The sequence below is a fragment of the Benincasa hispida genome, chromosome 9, assembly GCF_027475165.1.
Source record: "Benincasa hispida cultivar pf3 chromosome 9, pf3_genome.v1.1, whole genome shotgun sequence".
Taxonomy (NCBI): Eukaryota; Viridiplantae; Streptophyta; class Magnoliopsida; order Cucurbitales; family Cucurbitaceae; genus Benincasa; species Benincasa hispida.
Genome location: NC_143486.1, coordinates 74,578,985 through 74,597,406, shown reverse-complemented (window position 1 = coordinate 74,597,406; position 18,422 = coordinate 74,578,985). Strand labels below are relative to the sequence as shown.

At 35.3% G+C, this 18,422-nt stretch overlaps 1 protein-coding gene across 1 annotated transcript; it reads right to left on the bottom strand.

Moving 5' to 3' along the window:
- Positions 1–574: 574 nt before the first annotated feature.
- Positions 575–10,692, bottom strand: LOC120086439 (pesticidal crystal cry8Ba protein). The gene is made up of 22 exons (XM_039043088.2): positions 10,248–10,692; positions 9,459–10,076; positions 8,693–8,892; positions 8,421–8,483; positions 8,195–8,329; positions 7,950–8,068; positions 7,560–7,865; positions 7,135–7,222; positions 6,959–7,064; positions 6,751–6,864; positions 6,168–6,331; positions 5,890–6,010; positions 5,553–5,777; positions 5,275–5,465; positions 4,826–4,993; positions 4,617–4,722; positions 4,207–4,344; positions 2,984–3,145; positions 2,707–2,907; positions 1,594–1,788; positions 1,389–1,460; positions 575–1,053 (listed from the first exon to the last, which is right to left on the bottom strand). Exons 1-22 carry the CDS (start codon positions 10,293–10,295, stop codon positions 934–936), a joined length of 3,660 nt encoding a protein of 1,219 aa, XP_038899016.1. The 5' UTR covers positions 10,296–10,692; the 3' UTR covers positions 575–933.
- Positions 10,693–18,422: the final 7,730 nt, after the last annotated feature.

Below are 18,422 nucleotides of genomic sequence, written 5' to 3'. Positions count from 1 at the left end.
TGACAAAAATCCGTCAAACAGAAGGGGAAAAAATTCCGTTATTTATTATTATTATTATTATTTGAGGCAGTAAAAAACATCCAAATTAAACCATATATTTAGCCTTAGGACTTGTTCAGTTTGCTATTTTTTTAGGCAGCAGAGTATGTTATTCTTATTACTATGAGGGAAAATGGTAAAATTCACCCCATATTAAGTTACAATTTTATCCATAGATTTTTAATTGTATAAATTAAGACCTCAAATTTAAGTATTGAAATCCGACACTCGAACTTACATAATTATAGAAATTTTGCAATTGTAAAAATTTAATAATTCAATTTTTATTATTCTGGAATCCAATTTCTACAGCTTTTGAGAGTATAATTTTAACACTTTTAGAAGTTTGATGATCAAATTTTCATAATTAAAAACTTGATGATGTCCATACAACTACCACCATAATTCAAAGATGGTTTTTACAATTGGTCAATATTATTATTAATTTGATTATTATTTAATGAAGGTCGTCGTAGTAAAGTATGTTATTTATTCATCTCATGAAGGTCATAGAAGAGTATGTTCCAATACAGTGTTTTAAACAATCAGAAGAATTATATTTATGTAAAGTTGTACATATACATCTACATTTCTCTATATAGTTAGTGCACCATTGAATTGAAGATACCAGAAGAGAAAATTATGGGGCAGCTGAGAAGCTAACTCCCTTCTTTACAAAATGGAATCAGCAAGTTAGCCACATGTTTCTCTTTCAACAGAAAACTTTCATTCTTCTCATCAAAATTGACCTCTAAAATCCTCATGCCAACAAGATGTCGGTTAGCACTTGCCTCTTCCTGCTTCAAAAAAAAAGAGAAAAAAAAAAAAGCATATATGCCCACATCCATCAAGCATGAGCATGTATATAATATGGTTTGCCTCCCCTTAACCCCCTTAATCCTTGCAGAGCATCGATCGCACTTCTGTGATCGAGGTCGGTGGCTCAAGGTCTTTCTCTTGTAGCGAGTTGCCGAGCAACTGCTGCATTTGTGAGGCAAATGTATCATCGAGAACCTGCAAATGATCAAGCATTTGAAGTTATTATCATGCTGACCGAAAGAGAACTGACTATTTTGATACGAACAGTATTAGGGTGTGATTATAGTATTAAGGGTATATTGTTAATTAGCTAGGGAGCCTGTTATACTTATTGATTATAAATAGAAGTGGAGGAGAACGGAGAAGATATGTAATATTTTAGTGAGTGAATTAGGGCTTGAAATTGGTTACCTCAAGATTGGGAAAGTCCAAGTACCCTGAATTACTTAATTTATCTACCTCTTATATCTCAATATATTTAGGTTCTATCATATTCCATAAAACCGTAACTTAAAAAAGTAACAGCTTACCGAAACTGCAATGCGCGACCCTCTATACCATGACCTGTTGTCTCTCCTGTTCTCCATGAAGCTTAGAACATCCTGCGCCAAATATTAAAATTTAGAATCCAAAAATGTAAAATCTGAAAGAATGAATTCTCAATTTTGGCATGAATTCTCAATTTCGGCACAACTTCGAAGCAAAACCGTAAAAAGAAACCTAGTTTTATCTTACCCGTCCCATCCGGTCCCAATAACCCCGACAGAGAGCAATGAATACATGACTCTCAAAGACAGTATGAAGATGATTTATTGTGTTTGACAACTGATCTTTCAGTGGTTGCATCCTGCTTCGTATTTCTGACTCAATCACAGCTTCCTTGGAGTCTTGTAGAATCTTTTTCAGCTTTGTAGCACTTTGTAACTTTGTCTGCAGTAAATAACAAGGCAGATAAAAAGAGATGATCTCAATGATAATACTTCAAGAAATGTCCTTAATCTAAAATCCCGTACTTCTGTACTATTTCTCATTATAATCGACAATGTAGAGAAGACAAGGGGACTGTCAAAATCAAGATTATTAATAACATAATGTACCATCTAAATTCCATATTCGTAGGCCTTAACTTCCGTCTCTCTTCTCTGCAAAAATGTATGTATAGGTTGAATCCACAACAAAAGTGTTGTTTACAGTTTTGTTTACTTGCTCCTGTTAGTTCGATAAACTAGATTATTTATCTTCTTTTTCTTTTTATATCCATGGGTATCGAGGCTAGATTGTGCTCACCTCGACTAATCTCACAAGACAACTTGTTTGACCCTACAATGATTAGACGCCAAAAAAACTCCTAAGAAATTAAATTCTCAGTAAGTGGCCACTATGAATTGAATCATTCTCTCTCAGCTCCTTTATTATATGCCGCCAAATTGTCGCCTGTTTCCTTAGTTCTTTGATAATCAAGTTGGCTATCTTTGTGGCATCGATTGTACCAAATTCTTCGGGAGGGCTGGATGGGTGGAATGAGGGAACCCAGCTCGATCGACAAAGAAAGAAGAGGGGAACCTAGAACAAAATTGGAGTAGTTGTATCCTATCGGATGCTGCTTAGTCTCAACTAGATTATTTATCTTCCTTTATTGAAAATACATATTTTCTTGCTTTTATCTCGGGAGTAAATTATCTTTCACTTTTTGTAATTATAACTTATCTACACTCATTTCACACTGAAGGTATGTTTCTTTCAATTATCCACGGATATGATATTTTTATAATTTACTTCAGCAATCAATGAAAAGACTTCTGTTTTTTCTTTTAAAGAAAATACCCTATTAAGAAAAATGATACCTACATTCTCAATAAGCTTCTCCACGACTGCTTGCAAATAGTTTCTGAACTTGGCTCTGAGCATGACTGTCACTTCACTAAGACGTTCGCCAGGAATTACATTTCCACCTTCAGGAATGCAGGAACCCCACAGCTTAAATTGCGTTTCTATCTTCGGGCGCAGAACATCAAGCATCCTCTTCATGGAATTTAATAGAATCCCCAGCTGAAATCATCATTGAATTTTAATATCAAGGGGCATAAATATGAAAGAATACTTTGAATTTTAAGTGTCAATTTACCTCATCCGGAACAGTGTAAGAGCTGACAGATCGTTTAGCCAGTTTCTGGACATACTTAAGTCCAAACTTTTTGGGTGCTAAGTTTTCTTTTAGCGGTGCCAACACATCAGCATACTGCTTGTCCAATGCCTCGACTATTGCTTTTTCAACATCTGCGATAGCCTATTATAGAAATCCAAATAAGAATCTAAATAGAATAAGATTCTTCTGATTATGAGACCGAGAGTACAAAATAAGGACCTGGGAGAAGAAAAGGAAAAATGGAGATCCTGTCTAAGAAAATGATGGTGACTGAATTTTTTTTTTTTTTTTTTTTTTTTTTTTTTATGAACTGGAAGACCCAAGGGAAGGAGAGAAAGGGTGGATTGTTCCTTTCGAGAAGGCCTGAATTGTCAAGTACAGATAACAGTAATTTTTCCCCTGATATAAAAAATGAGGCATGTTTATTGACATTCTTCTTTGTTCCGTCATCTGCTTTTAAAAAAGTTTCTCAAATCATAGCTAAATATCAAAAAGAAATTACCAACAACAATATAATTTCTAAACATATGCCTTTTGTTTTCAAAATTTAGCTATTATGTCACAAGTATTTAAAAGAAGATAGAAGATAAACCAATTTTTTTTTAATAAGAACTGAAGCTTACACTAAGAACAAAACAGTTGCACCGCCCAATTACACAGAGGGATCCTATGCAAAAAATTAAGGCTAAGCTGATCTACAAAAAGTGTTAATAAATGCCCACAAAAATCATGTCCCAATGACCAATGATATAGTTACCACAAGAAAATATTGGTCAAGGTTATCGATAACAGACACACTCCAAAGAAAATTGGGGTTTCATTTCAACTTCCATGGGATCCCACGGAACTTCTTGATGATTTCCATGATAAATATCACCCTTAAATTCCAGACAAGTTCTTACCGACGGTATTTAGTTAATAAATAATTGATGGCTAATGGTTATTGAAATTGAATAAGATTTAGAGTTGGAATTTAAACAATACTGGTGGATAACTAGCATGCCAGAATAAGGAGTGTTTGCATCACAGCATCAGTGACACAGACCATTAAATGGTGCTTTTTTATGAGACATCAGATGTGCTTTAAAACATAATGGTTTTCAGATCGTATAGATGTGGAGATAAAAGATGGTGTTAATAACAAAAAAAATTGTCTTCCAAAAAAAATAACAAAACAGATTACGACGATGTTATGAACTTACTTGTTCCAAAACAAAGGTGTACTCTGGCCATCGACAAATGAAAATCTCATAGTCACTCAAAGTTTCCTTTAATCGGTCATACATTTCATCAACAAAAGGTGTTGTAGAATGTTGAGTTCTAACTCCCGACCACTTGACCTGCATTTATAGTTATATTTACCACAACCATGAATTGATAAGTAAAATAAATTGAGCGTATTTCTCTCAAGCTAAGTTTGTGAGCAAGGAAAACATAATTATTTCAGAGATATTTCCTTTATTACACATATAGCATCTTTTACGACTACATGTCCCTTTCTGTTAGATAAACTTGTACTTTCTTTATATTTAACAGAAATAGGGTTTCGACATGCTTCATGCTAGCAAGAAATAATATACAAAAATTATTATGCTTAACTAATTTGACTGACCTTATCCAATTTGCATGTTTCAAGCAACGACAGGCGCTTATCCTGGATCCACACCAGAATATACAAATGGAACAATTCTTTTGCATCAACACCGCCTTTCACAGGACTGACAGAGTGAAAAATGTGTTGGAAATGTACAAGATCATCGAGATGTCTTTCCCAAACTTTTTTTTTAAAAAGAAAAGGTTTATGAATAAAACAAAAGTTACCTAATATTCCATCTGGCAAGATCCCTCTGAAAATCAGCAGTCGCAATAACAAGTTCTGCTACTGAAGGGGAAGGGCCTGTTGGTGGGCAAGCAATTAGGAAAGAGCGCAATCTACTGCAAAGCTCTGTGCTATATATGGAAGCAGAGAGATTTGGTAGGTCTACAAAACTGCAAAGGAACTTATGTCAGCTAGCTTCTCAAACCTAAAACAATTGTTAAAAAAAAAGAAGTTATTTGAACATGTTTCCTTGAACTTTCGATCTAAAGAACATAAAACTGTTTTGGAAGTTCCCAAAACAAGCCCTATAGAGAATCGGTGGTGAAGGGGAAGGTGGGAGGTTTTTTTGAAGAGATGCAAATGAAGTCAATTCCCCTTAAATTTGGATTATAGATAAGATGCAGTCATGGCCCTAAAAGGGAAATGTACACAACTGAACAGAAAATGGTACCTGGGAAGTATGTGTTGATTATGGATCTCAATGTCAGAGAATATCTCCCCCCTAATGTCAAGGCACACCGATTTCATCTTTTGGTAAGCAGTAGACATAGTAACCATATCTACCAAACTGCCTTCGTTACTGTTACCCATATATTCATCCGTTTCACTCAAGTGCCTCCTTGATCTCTTTTTCACGGCAACCTGGAAAAATGAGCCCTTAGGGTAAACTTGAACATTCAACTTGACAAATGCAATTCTACATCCTACAGAGATGAAGTTTCTCAAAACCTGGAAATAATGGCACAAGGAAGTCTGAACCTCCGGAGATAGAATATCATGCAGAAGAGTGTACAATTTAACTGCTGGTTCTAGAGCAGGCGCTGCAACCCCCGTTGCTGGTCTGTATATCTCCATAAGACCCGAGAGAGTTGCTTCGTCAAGTGATTTATAGTTCTCAAAAACAAGAGCAAGTATCTGCTCAATTTGATCCCTGGTTTCTCCTAAAATTCGGTTCTGAGAGGCAACCAACAAGATTTGCAAAATGTTGTCATATACAACATTGGCATATAAAATAAGTAATAAGAAAAAAATCCACTGGTTTGAGCTGGGAAGCTCGATTTACTACCTCTTGATGACTCAACGTACTCTTGTCATGGCCCTTCATAACAACAGGCATGAGCAAGTCATACACCAAAGTTAGGCAGTCAGCTGTTGGTGTGGCCACATCCATGATATACGAAAGATATCTATTAACCATAATGAAGGTACGTTAATAGCTTAACATGTATAAGCTACAATCAATATTCATCATATGGTGAATGGTGAATAACTACATTCACGGTGACACTTGTCAGCCATTTTAGTAGAATAAGTAATTAACTTAACTTAACATAGCCCTGTTACCTTAATCTGGTATATACTTCTGAAATGCCATAGTATGATGCAAACTCTGTCAAAAGCCATTTCCAGGATCCATGCAACAAAAGGTTCCTCTGTTGAAAATGCTGAACTTTCATGGAAACCTCAAGAACTAAGTCGTATGCTACTGTTTCTGCCACAGAACCGCACTAGGAACAAACAAAAAGATAATATTTATGGTATGTTCAAACTTCAAATAATTTAAAAGCAAATTCTTCCTTGAGATTTTAAGATTTCCTAAAACATTTCTTCTTGATAACAAGTTCAGACCAAGCACAAATAGGCCAAAGAGAGCTAATTGAGATCAGCTTGAAGAATACTGCTTCTTAAAATCATGAAGAAGCTCAGAAATCAGAAAAGTGCAATCAAAACAATTGGGTAAGATCTGTTTTTACTAGATTTGGTGACTTCATGGGGACTCGGTGCATTATCAAATGATGGAAAAAGAGTGGAATACTTAAAATGAAAAAAGTTACATGGGCCACATGGCTAAAGGAAGGGGAAGAAAAGTTGACTTAAGCAATCTATTAAAACACACACACAACAGGCACTTTATTTAATAACATACCTTTGGGTGACTATTGTCATCTGCACTTGCTGAGTAATTTACGTAAAGTTGAATTTTGCCCACGAGTTCATGTTCAGGCTCACGATAAATAGACCACCAACGTAATTTATCTGCCTGCATTCAACTTTCGTATAAATTTTGACTACGAGACAGCATAGTTTAATTACTGTTAAACTCAAATTATTCTCAGGCTCAAAAGAAATTTTACTGGGTTATCAGTAATGGCAGCTATTTGCAGGAGAGCACGACCAATATGCTTTCCATTGGAATCCTGAACTTCAATAATTAGATCATCACCAAGACCATCTGGAAAACTGTAAAGTTGTCAGTAATTTTCTGAACAAGATTCCTAACTGCAGAATGATACATGAGCAAATAACATACAAAACATGAGTTTCTCCTGATCCAGCCTGCATTTTGACGGCATCTTCCTCAGCTAAACTTTTCAGTCTTAGTAAACATGGGTACGTTTCTGATGACAGCAAAAGAAGGGATTCACCAGGGGAATAACATGAAAATAAAATTTAAGTGGACAAAAGATTTTAAGATCCAGTATAAATATGAACAAGGAATGCATATGCTCAACCCATCAGTGGAAGAGCACATGTTCAAGGGCTCATTGTAAATATAGCTTATGTACTCAAGGAGCAGAACTAAAAAAACTTCAACAATAATTAATCAATTGTTACTTATTCTAATACAATTAACAACAACCTAAATAGCATCTACTTTCAATATGGAAAACTAATCACGTAAAAGTTGTTTCCACAGGTACGTTCAAAAGCATAATTTATAAGTACAGGCATTACCTTGCACCACTTCATAAGATGATGAACTGCTGCGCAGGGTTGTTACACCCGCTTTTAGAACTTTGGACACCTGCTTGATGTACTGGGTGCTTGCATGCACATATGCCATGCTTTGTCTTGATAGAGAACTGTTTGGAGGTATTCGTGGTGCAACACGAATTTTATGCAAAGCATGCCATCCAGAGGCTACTGCTGACTGAAAGCTGGAAAATTGATACTTGATGGTTTCTAGGGTTACAGCAGGTGGTCTTAAAGCTAAAATATTACAGCCCGTTGGTGGATCCAGCCCCATCTTCACTTTCCGCACTGCACGATAAAAAATCTTTAGATCACATCCCTTGTCACATGCCACCTGAATAATGAGGCTTTAATGACTATCATGCACTTTACCTTGCACCTTTATTTTGCCTATAGTTTTCTTTGGTTTGGTCGGAGCTCCCTCATTGGCAAGTTCTGAAGTGTGTTTCACCAGCAATTCATCCTCTGACTGTAAGAGTATTTGCCGTAAACTGCATCATATGGATGGAGGTGTAAATTGGTAAAGGCAATGAAGTGCAACTTTTTAACTCAAGATTATTTGCATGGCATATAGTGGAAAAATTGTACGAAGCCAAATGAAAAGAGAATGAGCCTACCCAAATGCATCTCGTAATACTGCACATTCATTTTCCAAAAACATCGGGGCTTCCATATTTTCCATTGCCCAAGCATGAAGACATAATCGCACGCATGCATCATATGCTATGACTGCATGCCAAGGCCCTAAAGCACTGAGATATTGGAATTAAAAACCCCATAAGAAAACTAAATGAAGATAGTCTGTCATCGATAATAAAACCTAGACAGTTTAGTTGGCAAAACCTTGCATTAAATGTGGGGAGGCGAGCCGATCCAGAACTGCCCGCAGCTTCCGAATTCACTGGTCTGCAAAAAGAGCAAGGAGATGATAATACATCACATCCCAACTTCTAGAATAAACAATAAGTTATAACAATGAATCGATGTCAACATGAAAGGAAAAGGCACAATTCAGATTTGTTTATGGATAACAAAGACGGCTGTAAAACAGATATTTTTTTAGACAGTTTAAGGGGAAAATTCTTTTGAAAAAGATATTAAATACATAAACCAACCTGACAAACTGGTCACTGCTCTTATTTCCTTGCGGCACTGCAACTCCAGATGGAGCTTTATGATCACGTGTGCCATCAAACTTCACATCTTGACTTTTTTCAGCACATTGTTTAATTTCCTGCGATGAAGCAAAAAAAGGAGGGGCACTGGGAATGTCATCTTCGTCATCGTCATCAGAAAACCTTCCATTCTGTAAATCCTGCAGAACGACTAAGTCAGCACATACAGAGATTGAAGACAAAATATGTTGGAGAGTGGTTTCAAACAGCAACAAATTATAGTAATAATTTAGAAAAACGGAGGAGGGGAAGTCTATTTGTTAGCCTCACTACCAGGACATTCCTTACACCCCCAGAAGCAGCATTTGACTATGAAAATGGTGCATCTCCCTTTCTACTAGGCTTTATATTATAAGGTACCAACTTTCATTAAGACGAGTGTTGGAAAAACAGCCCAAACAAAAGAGCAACCAAAACAAGAACAACAAGATTACAAAAGACTGCTCCAGTTCTTAAGAATAGAAATCAAAGAAAACCTACAAAAACACATCGGTGCGAATGTCAAAGAATGGGCATTCAGATATGCTGGACTCGAGACCGGATTACTGCGGAGGTCTATGTACCCTCCTAATTCTCTATTTCTCATAATGAAATTTGTTTCAAGCAACAGAACTTTGAGCTCATTTCAAGCAACATACACATTTATACAGAAATCGCCAAAATCACTTCTCGTGCCTCACAAGCTTAGTTTCAAAGAAATGTAAACCTTTTTAGGTGCATTTCCCACATTCACACGTGATGGCAGGCTTGACGAGTATCCCTCTGATGCCATGGAAGTTCTATTCCTGGGCATAGCCCCATTAATACTTCCCCCCACTTGTGTTGTAGAAAATTCAGAACTAGCAGCAGAATCCGAAGAATCGTCTTCTGTAAAACCATTTTGCTTAGTTGGGTACCTCCCATTTTTACTGGTCATCCTATCAGCCATTTGCCTATGACCACCAACCAACGTTTCCCTCGACGAACTAACATCAGAGAAAAAGTAATCACTGCCATTATTCGATCTTCCTTGCAAGGAATTTCCATATCTATAAGTAGAACGATTTGGAACTCTGTTGTGTTGGGGAGATGAGTCTAAGGAATATCTAACCCCATAAACATCCTCTTCAGAATCAGTAGACATGTCATTCTCTGAAGCAGAAGCACTATCGTCCACACGACCAGAAATGGCTCTCGAGACCGGAATGGCACTCGCCGGCAAGTGCCCACTTCTAAAGTTCGACGGCGGTGGCAATCCAAAACCCCTTGCTCCAGTACCCACTCCGACGCCGGCAATCGGATCGGCTCGATACCTCAAATTTGAAGTACTAAATGTGTCATCCTTCTGTCAAATTAAACCAAAAATATAAATATAAACTCAAAATTTTAAGAAATCAACTAATTGCAGAAATTTCCGCACTCAGAACTCAAAAGTATGAAAACAAGCAAGAAGAATCACAAAAAGAGATTTCAAAAAATAACAATAGAAATAATATTGATTGCAACAGAACAAAACCTCGCGAACCCATCGAAGGGCACTTTTATCGAGTCCTTCGGTAAACATTCTACCACCTCCTGTTCAGTTTCCGAATGGTGCAACCGCCAAAATCAAATCAATGACGATTCTACTACAGCTCAAGCTAAAATCCTCATCAGAAATTACCACGAACTCACACTAGAATCAAAGGCGCAGAGCTCGCTGCACGAAAAATGTCGACAAAAAAGGCAATGCCGCTCGGTAAATCACACAGATTGAAAGAAATAGAGAGAGAAGATCGAGAAAGAACACAAATGAGTACGAGATTTGAAGAAAAAATCGAGGAAAAAAAGTTTGCTTCCACAGCAAGCTTTTTTAAGCTCTGAAACCCACTGGAAACCAAGGGGCTACTGCTTATGGTGGTACTCCATCGCGAGCTTTTTTTCTTTTCTTTTTTCCTTTTTTAGTTTAGATTCCATCTTTTCATATTTTTTTAAAAAAATTGACATTAAGTGAAACGACGCCATGTTATTGTGTGAGTTTTTTTTTTTTTTTTTTTTGTAAATAATTCATTAATTAGACCGAAATTAAAGAGGCACGTACTTGAAGTGGGCGCCGTGAAAAAGGCAACGGACAGCATACGTGGCACCTGGGTTTTTGTTTTCTTTTTAAAATAAAAAATTACGCTAAATTATAATAAAGTATCATAAACTTTTATTTTTATCCTATTTCAAAAACGTCCTACGTATTTTGTTAGAATTACACTATTATCTCTAAATTTTCATAAATGCTACCAAACTAAGTTGGTAACGGTTTGATTTTTAGTTTTAATTTTTTAATATTAAATCTTTCCTAATTTTTAAAAATCAAACTAAATTTTGAAATTTTAAAATATATATATATATAAATTTTTAGAAATAGACTAAAAATTTAATTATTATATTTAAAAATTGTAAATTATTATAAGAATAATGTGAGTAAATAGGTTTTAAATTTTTAAAAATTAAAAAAAAATAATTAACAAATAAGATAAAAAAAACAAAATTTGGAACAATATGACATTGACCATTATCAAATGTATGGTGATTAGAATTTATGTTCATTATTGTCATTTTGTGTTTCAATTTTTCTTTCTAAGTTTTAAATAATTCTACTTTAATGATTGGTTTAAAATCCATGATTTTGAGAGATTTCAATGCATAATAGATTTCAAATGGATTCTAATGCTTGGTGTAGAAAATATAATGATTTTAAAATTTAAAGTGATTTCAAAATCTATTTGATTAAAAAGACAAAAAAAATCCTAACTAAAATGCTACAATTTTGTAGGATTTAATAAATATAAAAATAAATTACTCAATTAACCTTGTCAAATTCTAATTTTCAAATTAACACATCATAAAACTTATAATAAATTCTTAACTTTATTTTCCTTTTCGGTTATCATCCAAATAAAAAAGTTAAAATACATTATTTTCAAATCTTTGTCGTTCCAAAAAAATAATTAATTTAAAATTATTATTTAAAATATTTAAAATTATTTTTTATACTTTCTTGAATTTAAATGGAGGATAAAAATAGTTTTAAAAAGCTTATAGAGGTTCATAGGTAACATTAAAAAATTTAAAAGTATATGGATATTTTGAAAATAAATAATAAAGATTAAAGGTATTTTTATAATTTAAATGGAAAAATGAAAATGAGTCGAACGTTGGAAGTGGGGACGGAACGCGGACGATTGGTTTCGGATTAGTAAAATGAAAAGAAATCGGACGGCTAGCAACCGGTTCACATGGGAGCGGGGGCCCCACTTGCCTCCTACTTTCTGTCCTTTTTTGTCAACATAGTCCACCAGTGGGTGCCTTTGCCGGTGGCGTTTTCTCTTTCTTCAACACTCTAAATTTTAAATACGTACAATTTCCAAATTTTCAACCTTTTTTTTAAAAAAAAAAAGAAAAAAACAATCATTTGACCTGGCTTCATAGCTATTTTTATTTCTTTAATTAAAAAATTAGAGCTTTTAAATGTTATATTTTTATCGTCTATTTGAACATAATAGATTGAAAAAACTGAACCGATCGACCGAAAAATAGTACAATCGATCGGTGTTGATTTTGAAAAATTTCAAAAAAAAAAAGGTCAGATAATAAAACTGACCAATAACTAATCGATAGATCGAATTTTACTCCTCGACAGTCAAGGTCGATTTGAATATTTAGTAAACTGTCCATAGTCGGTTCGGTGGTGATTTGATCGGAAACCGACTCTGACCGATCGATGTTCATCTATACAAATGTACATAATTTTCATCATTAATAAAAATGAGTATTTAAAATTCGAATCTTTAACAGCCTTTTAAATATGATTGGGTATCTCAATCGATGACATTTTTCTTTTCTCAATACTCGAATTTGAATACGAGTAAAATTTCAAATTTTCAACCAATTTACACTTTGTATGAACGAATTTGAGTTGTTTTACCTAGTTTTATACCTACTTTTATTTCTCGAGTCAAAATATAATTTTTTTAATATTATTTTTATGGCCAATCCAAACAGATATACATCTTACATCAAACTGCAAAATTTTGAATTTTCATTTCATCCCCACATTTTGGTGTTTTAGTGCAATAGATGAGAATGATTAAAGATTTGTATTTTGTAGATTAAAGAGAGAATAAATATATAATCCATAAACTATGTTGGTCTCAGTCATTCCTATATTGTTAAGGCTTTGAGAAAATTACTCTTCTCAACTATTTGGCTTTTATACTTTGTTGTCTTATTTTGCTTTTTAAATGTTTTAAATTCTAAAGTTATATTTTCTTTTTCTTTTTCTTTTTCTTTTTTTCTTTTTTTTCTTTTTTTTTTTTTGTTCTTTCCCCAGTTTGTTTAAAATTGATATGATTCCTGATAAATGTGTGAAGAAATGTTAACGGAAGAAAAAAAAAAGATATATTAATAGAAATGAAATCTTGAACAAATGAAATTCAATATTTCATGTGTATTTGGTTTTTTAGTTCAAATATGTGTGGAAGGAGAGATTTAAACCTGCAATGAAAGGTTAGGTTTTATGACAATGGAGTAATGTTTTTTTAGAATAGATGATACTATTTTATAACAACAAAAGGGATCTCACAGCCTGAGATCAAAGCATCAAAACAACAAAACACAAGTAAAGACGGGACAACAATACACAAACAAAGCCAACAAGATAAAATCCAAACATAAACACAAAAAAACCTCAAACCACCCAAGAGGAAGCCAGAGAAAAGAAACCAAAACCCCCACAGCTAGGGACAATGGAAAAAAAAAACGAGCAAATAGCAAGTTCAAAAAGAAGAAAAGCATCCGAAAACACACTAGATGACAATGGAGTCATGTTCATACTGACATGTCTATTGGATTAAATATGTACGGGTTAAAATTCTTTAATTAAGTTGTATTACCATCTTTAAATTTATCGATTATTTTAGATAAGATATTACAAGTATCGGGAGAATGAATCAAAATTCTTGGCACCTCTATTTATGTTAAAATTTACTTAAATTATATACACTATAACTCCTGAAATTTAGGTTATAGTCAAAACGAGCATAACTTAATTAGCATGATGCATGTGTTGAATGATAAATTTCGGCAAATCACAAGTTGCCACATCATTAATGAAAGCCCGAGCCTATTGAAAAAATTATAAGTTAGATCGGGTCGAGTAATTAAAGTCCGTCGGCCCAACCCAAATTCAAGCCCATTGTGAAAATTTGGGCCAAATTGAAGTTTAAACCCAAGCCCATATAAAGCCTCTGAGAAACCTCTATAAATATAGGTTTTATCTCTTCATTTTAGGGGTAGAAGGAATTGAAAGCAAAATCTCTCTGAAGATCTGAAGTAAGAAGCTCCAAAGCTCTGAAGAACATAACTCCTCCAAAGCTATGAGGATCAGAAGACACTAAAGCTCTGAAGATCAAAAGACATATCAAAACTCTGAAGATCAAAAGACACTAAAGCTCTAAAGATCAGAAGACATATCAAAGTTCTGAAGACCGGAATCCTTTGAAGATTCAAGCAATCTGACTTGAAGGCTGAAGTCCTTTGGAGATACGAGCATTCTGAAGACTGAAGTCCTTTGAAGATACAAGCACTCTTCTGAGACTTCTACTTCAAGAACGTACGGTATTTTTCTTCCTCAAGTTAAGCACATCCACCTAATCGAGAGAGAATCAGAAGATCAAGTACTAGAGATTGAACCACATCGCATCAAATCAACCTCAACATCAACACCAACTCAAGTTCAACTCCACGAAATAAGTTTCTCCGGAAGCCTCATACGAACAATAATCCTCCAAGAATATCAACAAGCTCGAAGGCCGATCATCCAAGAAGATTAACAAGCCCAAAGGCCGATCATCCAAAAAGATCATCAAGCTCAAAGGTCTATCATCTAATAAGATAAACAAGCTTAAAGACTATAGTTTATTTTGAAAGCATCAAAATATTATATATTGGAGATTGTACTCACTTTCCACAAAATTAATACAAATACAAAGTTCAAGTTCCACGAAATAAATTTCTCTTGAAATCTCGTGCGAATAAATTGGCACGTCCGGTGGGACCTCTTTACCTCTCATATCTCTCTCGTCATCCGAGTCAACAAATCTACAAATGGCACTAAAGAAAGTTGCATCCAAAGCTACCGTCGCAAGCAACACTTACATAAGCTCTATCATCACGGAGGAAATCTGGGACCAATTGATGGAATTTCCTAAAGGCGGGATCGTCATCAGAGAAAATCCCTTGTTTGAAAACTATGCTTCTGCTACTGATCTATCAGAGAAAGAATCACATTTTGACGTAGTGTATGTCATGAGGACTGACGTAACGATTGAGTCGACCATGGCAGAGATGGAGGTAAAGATAAATCTTCTAATGAAGGTTGTAGAGGAGCGAGATCATGAAATCACTGCTTTAAAGATCAAATACAGGCTCAAGATACTACTGAGTCAAGTCAATCTCCAGCTACAACAAAGGGAAGACTGTCTTGCAGGAAAGTCAGCCACCACAATCTACCTCTGTTGCCTCCCCGTCAGTTCAACAGCTACAGGAAATGATCACAAACTCCATAAGAGCTCAGTACGAAGAACCGTTGCAAACTTCCTTTATATACTCTAAGCCATACACCAAGAGAATCGACAACCTGAGAATACCAGTTAGGTATCAACCTCAAAAGTTTCAGTAGTTCGATGGAAAGGGCAATCCAAAACAACATGTTGCACACTTCACCGAAACCTGTGAAAATGCAGGAACCAGAGGAGACCAACTAGTCAAGCAGTTCGTCCGTACCTTGAAAGGAAATGTTTTCGATTGGTATACTGATTTGGAGCCATAAGTGATTGACAGTTGGGAACAACTAGAAAAGGAGTTCCTAAATCACTTCTACAATATAAGGCGCATTGTTAGCATGATGGAGTTGACGAATACCAAACAGTGGAAGGGAAAGACAGTCATCGATTACATCAACTGATGGAGAGCTTTAAGTCTGGATTGCAAAGATAGATTCACTGAATTATCTGCAGTGGAGATGTGCACTCAAGGCATGCACTGGGAGCTTCTCTACATTCAGGGATAAAACCTTGTACGTTTGAGGAGTTAGCAACACGCACTCATGATATGGAGCTGAGCATCGCCAACAGAGGAACTAAAGATTTCCTAGTCCCTGAAGGGAAAAAAATACAAGAATGAAGCCAAGGGCACTGAAAAGATCATGGATAATGCCACAAAAGAATATATGGTCATTCATGTGACCCCGCTGAAATTTTCCTCCAAAGGAAAACAAATAAAATTTGAAAGAAGGCACAATGAGGGCGAGAAGAGTCATCCAACTCTTAAAGAAAGACAAGAGAATGTTTATCCATTCTCTGACTCTGATGTGGCAGATATGTTGGAGCAACTGCAAGAGAAGTAACTTATTCAGCTGTTAGAATGCAAGCGGTCGGAACAAGCAAGAAAAGTAGATGATCCTAACTACTATAAGTATCATCGAGTCGTTAGTCACCCAGTTGAAAGGTGCTTCGTACTGAAAGAACGAATTCTAAAGTTGGCTCGTGAAAAGAAGATTGAGCTAGATTTGGATGAAGTAGCTTAGACAAATCACGCACAGTAGCGGCGACTTCAAGTGTTCCAACACTGTCCGTGTCCCATGCTCAAAGACAAAGCCTGATCCAGTTTTGAACCTTCGAGCCTATATTTGTTCGGTTCCAGCAAGAGATTCAGACAACAAATTCCAGAAAGAAAGATGAGCTTGTTAAGATGACAACAAATAGTGGATAGTTGTGACTCGTCGAAAAAGAAGACAACCAAACTCCACCCAAAAAGAGTCGCGTGTCTATCGAAGCCATAGAAGAAGGAACAAGACTCATAAAAATAAAGGCAAAAATATGACATGGAAGCCTAAGCCTGCTAAGAAAGAAAACAAGGACTTTCCTCGATTCCGACGGCCGACAACTTTGGCAGAATTTATCCCAAGAAACTTTCTCAATATGCATCCATAAAAAGTATAAGAAGTTATTGCATGTCACACTGTCGGTATAGTGGAAGTCGACAACAATCATATAACTGTCGAAAAAGTCAATGACTCAGAAGAAATGAAGCAAAGAACTTTTGTCTTCGATCGTATTAAGTCTTCAAGTGCTCGATCTTCAATCTTTCAAAGATTGAGCATGGCCACGGTAGGAGAAGAAGACCAATGTCTAACAACTACTTCTACTCAAACTTCAGCCTTCAAAAGGCTAAGTATATCCACATCAAAGAGAGATCAACCTTCAGCATCTGCTTTTGATCATCTCAAGACAACAAGCGATCAACATAAAGGAAGGATGAAAATCTTGAAGGCGACATCATTCCATGAAGAAAACAATGGCGAAAAGATTCACAGTCGTGTCCTTTCACGCATGAAGAGAAATTTTTCTGTTCACATATGTACAGAAGGTTTCTTGATAGTGAAGCCAAAACTCATCATATTAATGAATCCTACAAATGAAGAGGATGATCAAAACCATGATGAAATAAGAGCAACTGCATGATGCTCCTAGTCCGCATGATCTTAAAATGTGAGCCCCCTCTAAAAAAAATTGTACGAACTACGTTACGACTTGATCCCTATCATTATAAAAAGTACATAGGCAACTTAAAGAAATTTAAGTTCAGTCGCACATAAAAAAAATTATTTTTAAAAAAAAAAAAGAAGAAAAGAGGAAAAGAAGAAAAAACAAAAAGGAAGAAAGGAAGAAAGGAAAAAAGAAGAAAGAAAGAAAGAAAAGCCCTACATTTTTTTTTTCTTTACACACACATTCGCCCCCCATCTTTTTCCTCACACCCTCTACTCTCTCCCCATTTCACACACCATCTCAACTTCGGTGACGAGCCAAAGCCCACCATCATCCGCAATGAACTATGCAGACCACGGCTGCATCAACGACTAAAAAAAAAAGTATAGGTGCGGCGGATCTAGTCTGGGTCATGGAGCGCGGCTGAAGGGGAGCCGATTGAATTGGACGATGTCGATCTCGGCTATGGCCACCCACGAACAACTCAACGACGATAACATCAAACATGAAAGAATGGTTGGCAACGAGCTTATTAGCAAAAAAAAAGTTAATAAAATAAAAGCAGAAGGAAAGAAAGAAAGTCTAAATCTAGAAAAGAAATACTAAAAAAAAAAACTTTTTTTTCCTTTTCTGGAGAAGATGAACTTCGAAAGAAAAGTATGGAAGCCATGCAATTGTAAAGCACTTCTTAATCGGAGGTCATCGACGGCAGAGAATATCTTTATAATTTCCCTACCAGCAGAGATCCTCAACCATAGTATTGTCATCCAAGCAACTGCTATTTATAGAAGAAAAATAGCAAATAAAAAATTCAAATAAAATCTAGTTAATTAGATTTTATTAACTATATCCTTTGATTCTTGGTGGTTGACGAAGTTTAAAACTCAAATTTGAGTTGAAATTAGGATTATGTTCCCAAAAAAGTGTTGTGCAAAATTCAAATGGTTAGATTTATTATTATTATTATTTTACTTACTCCAATTCAAAAGGAAAGCTTCAAATTATTCTACCCAATTTGGATAGGTCTCAGAAATCCCACCCCAATATAAATCAAAATTTGGTAAGATTCAAATTAAATCAAGCTGAAATTGGTATGAAACTCTTATAATTTT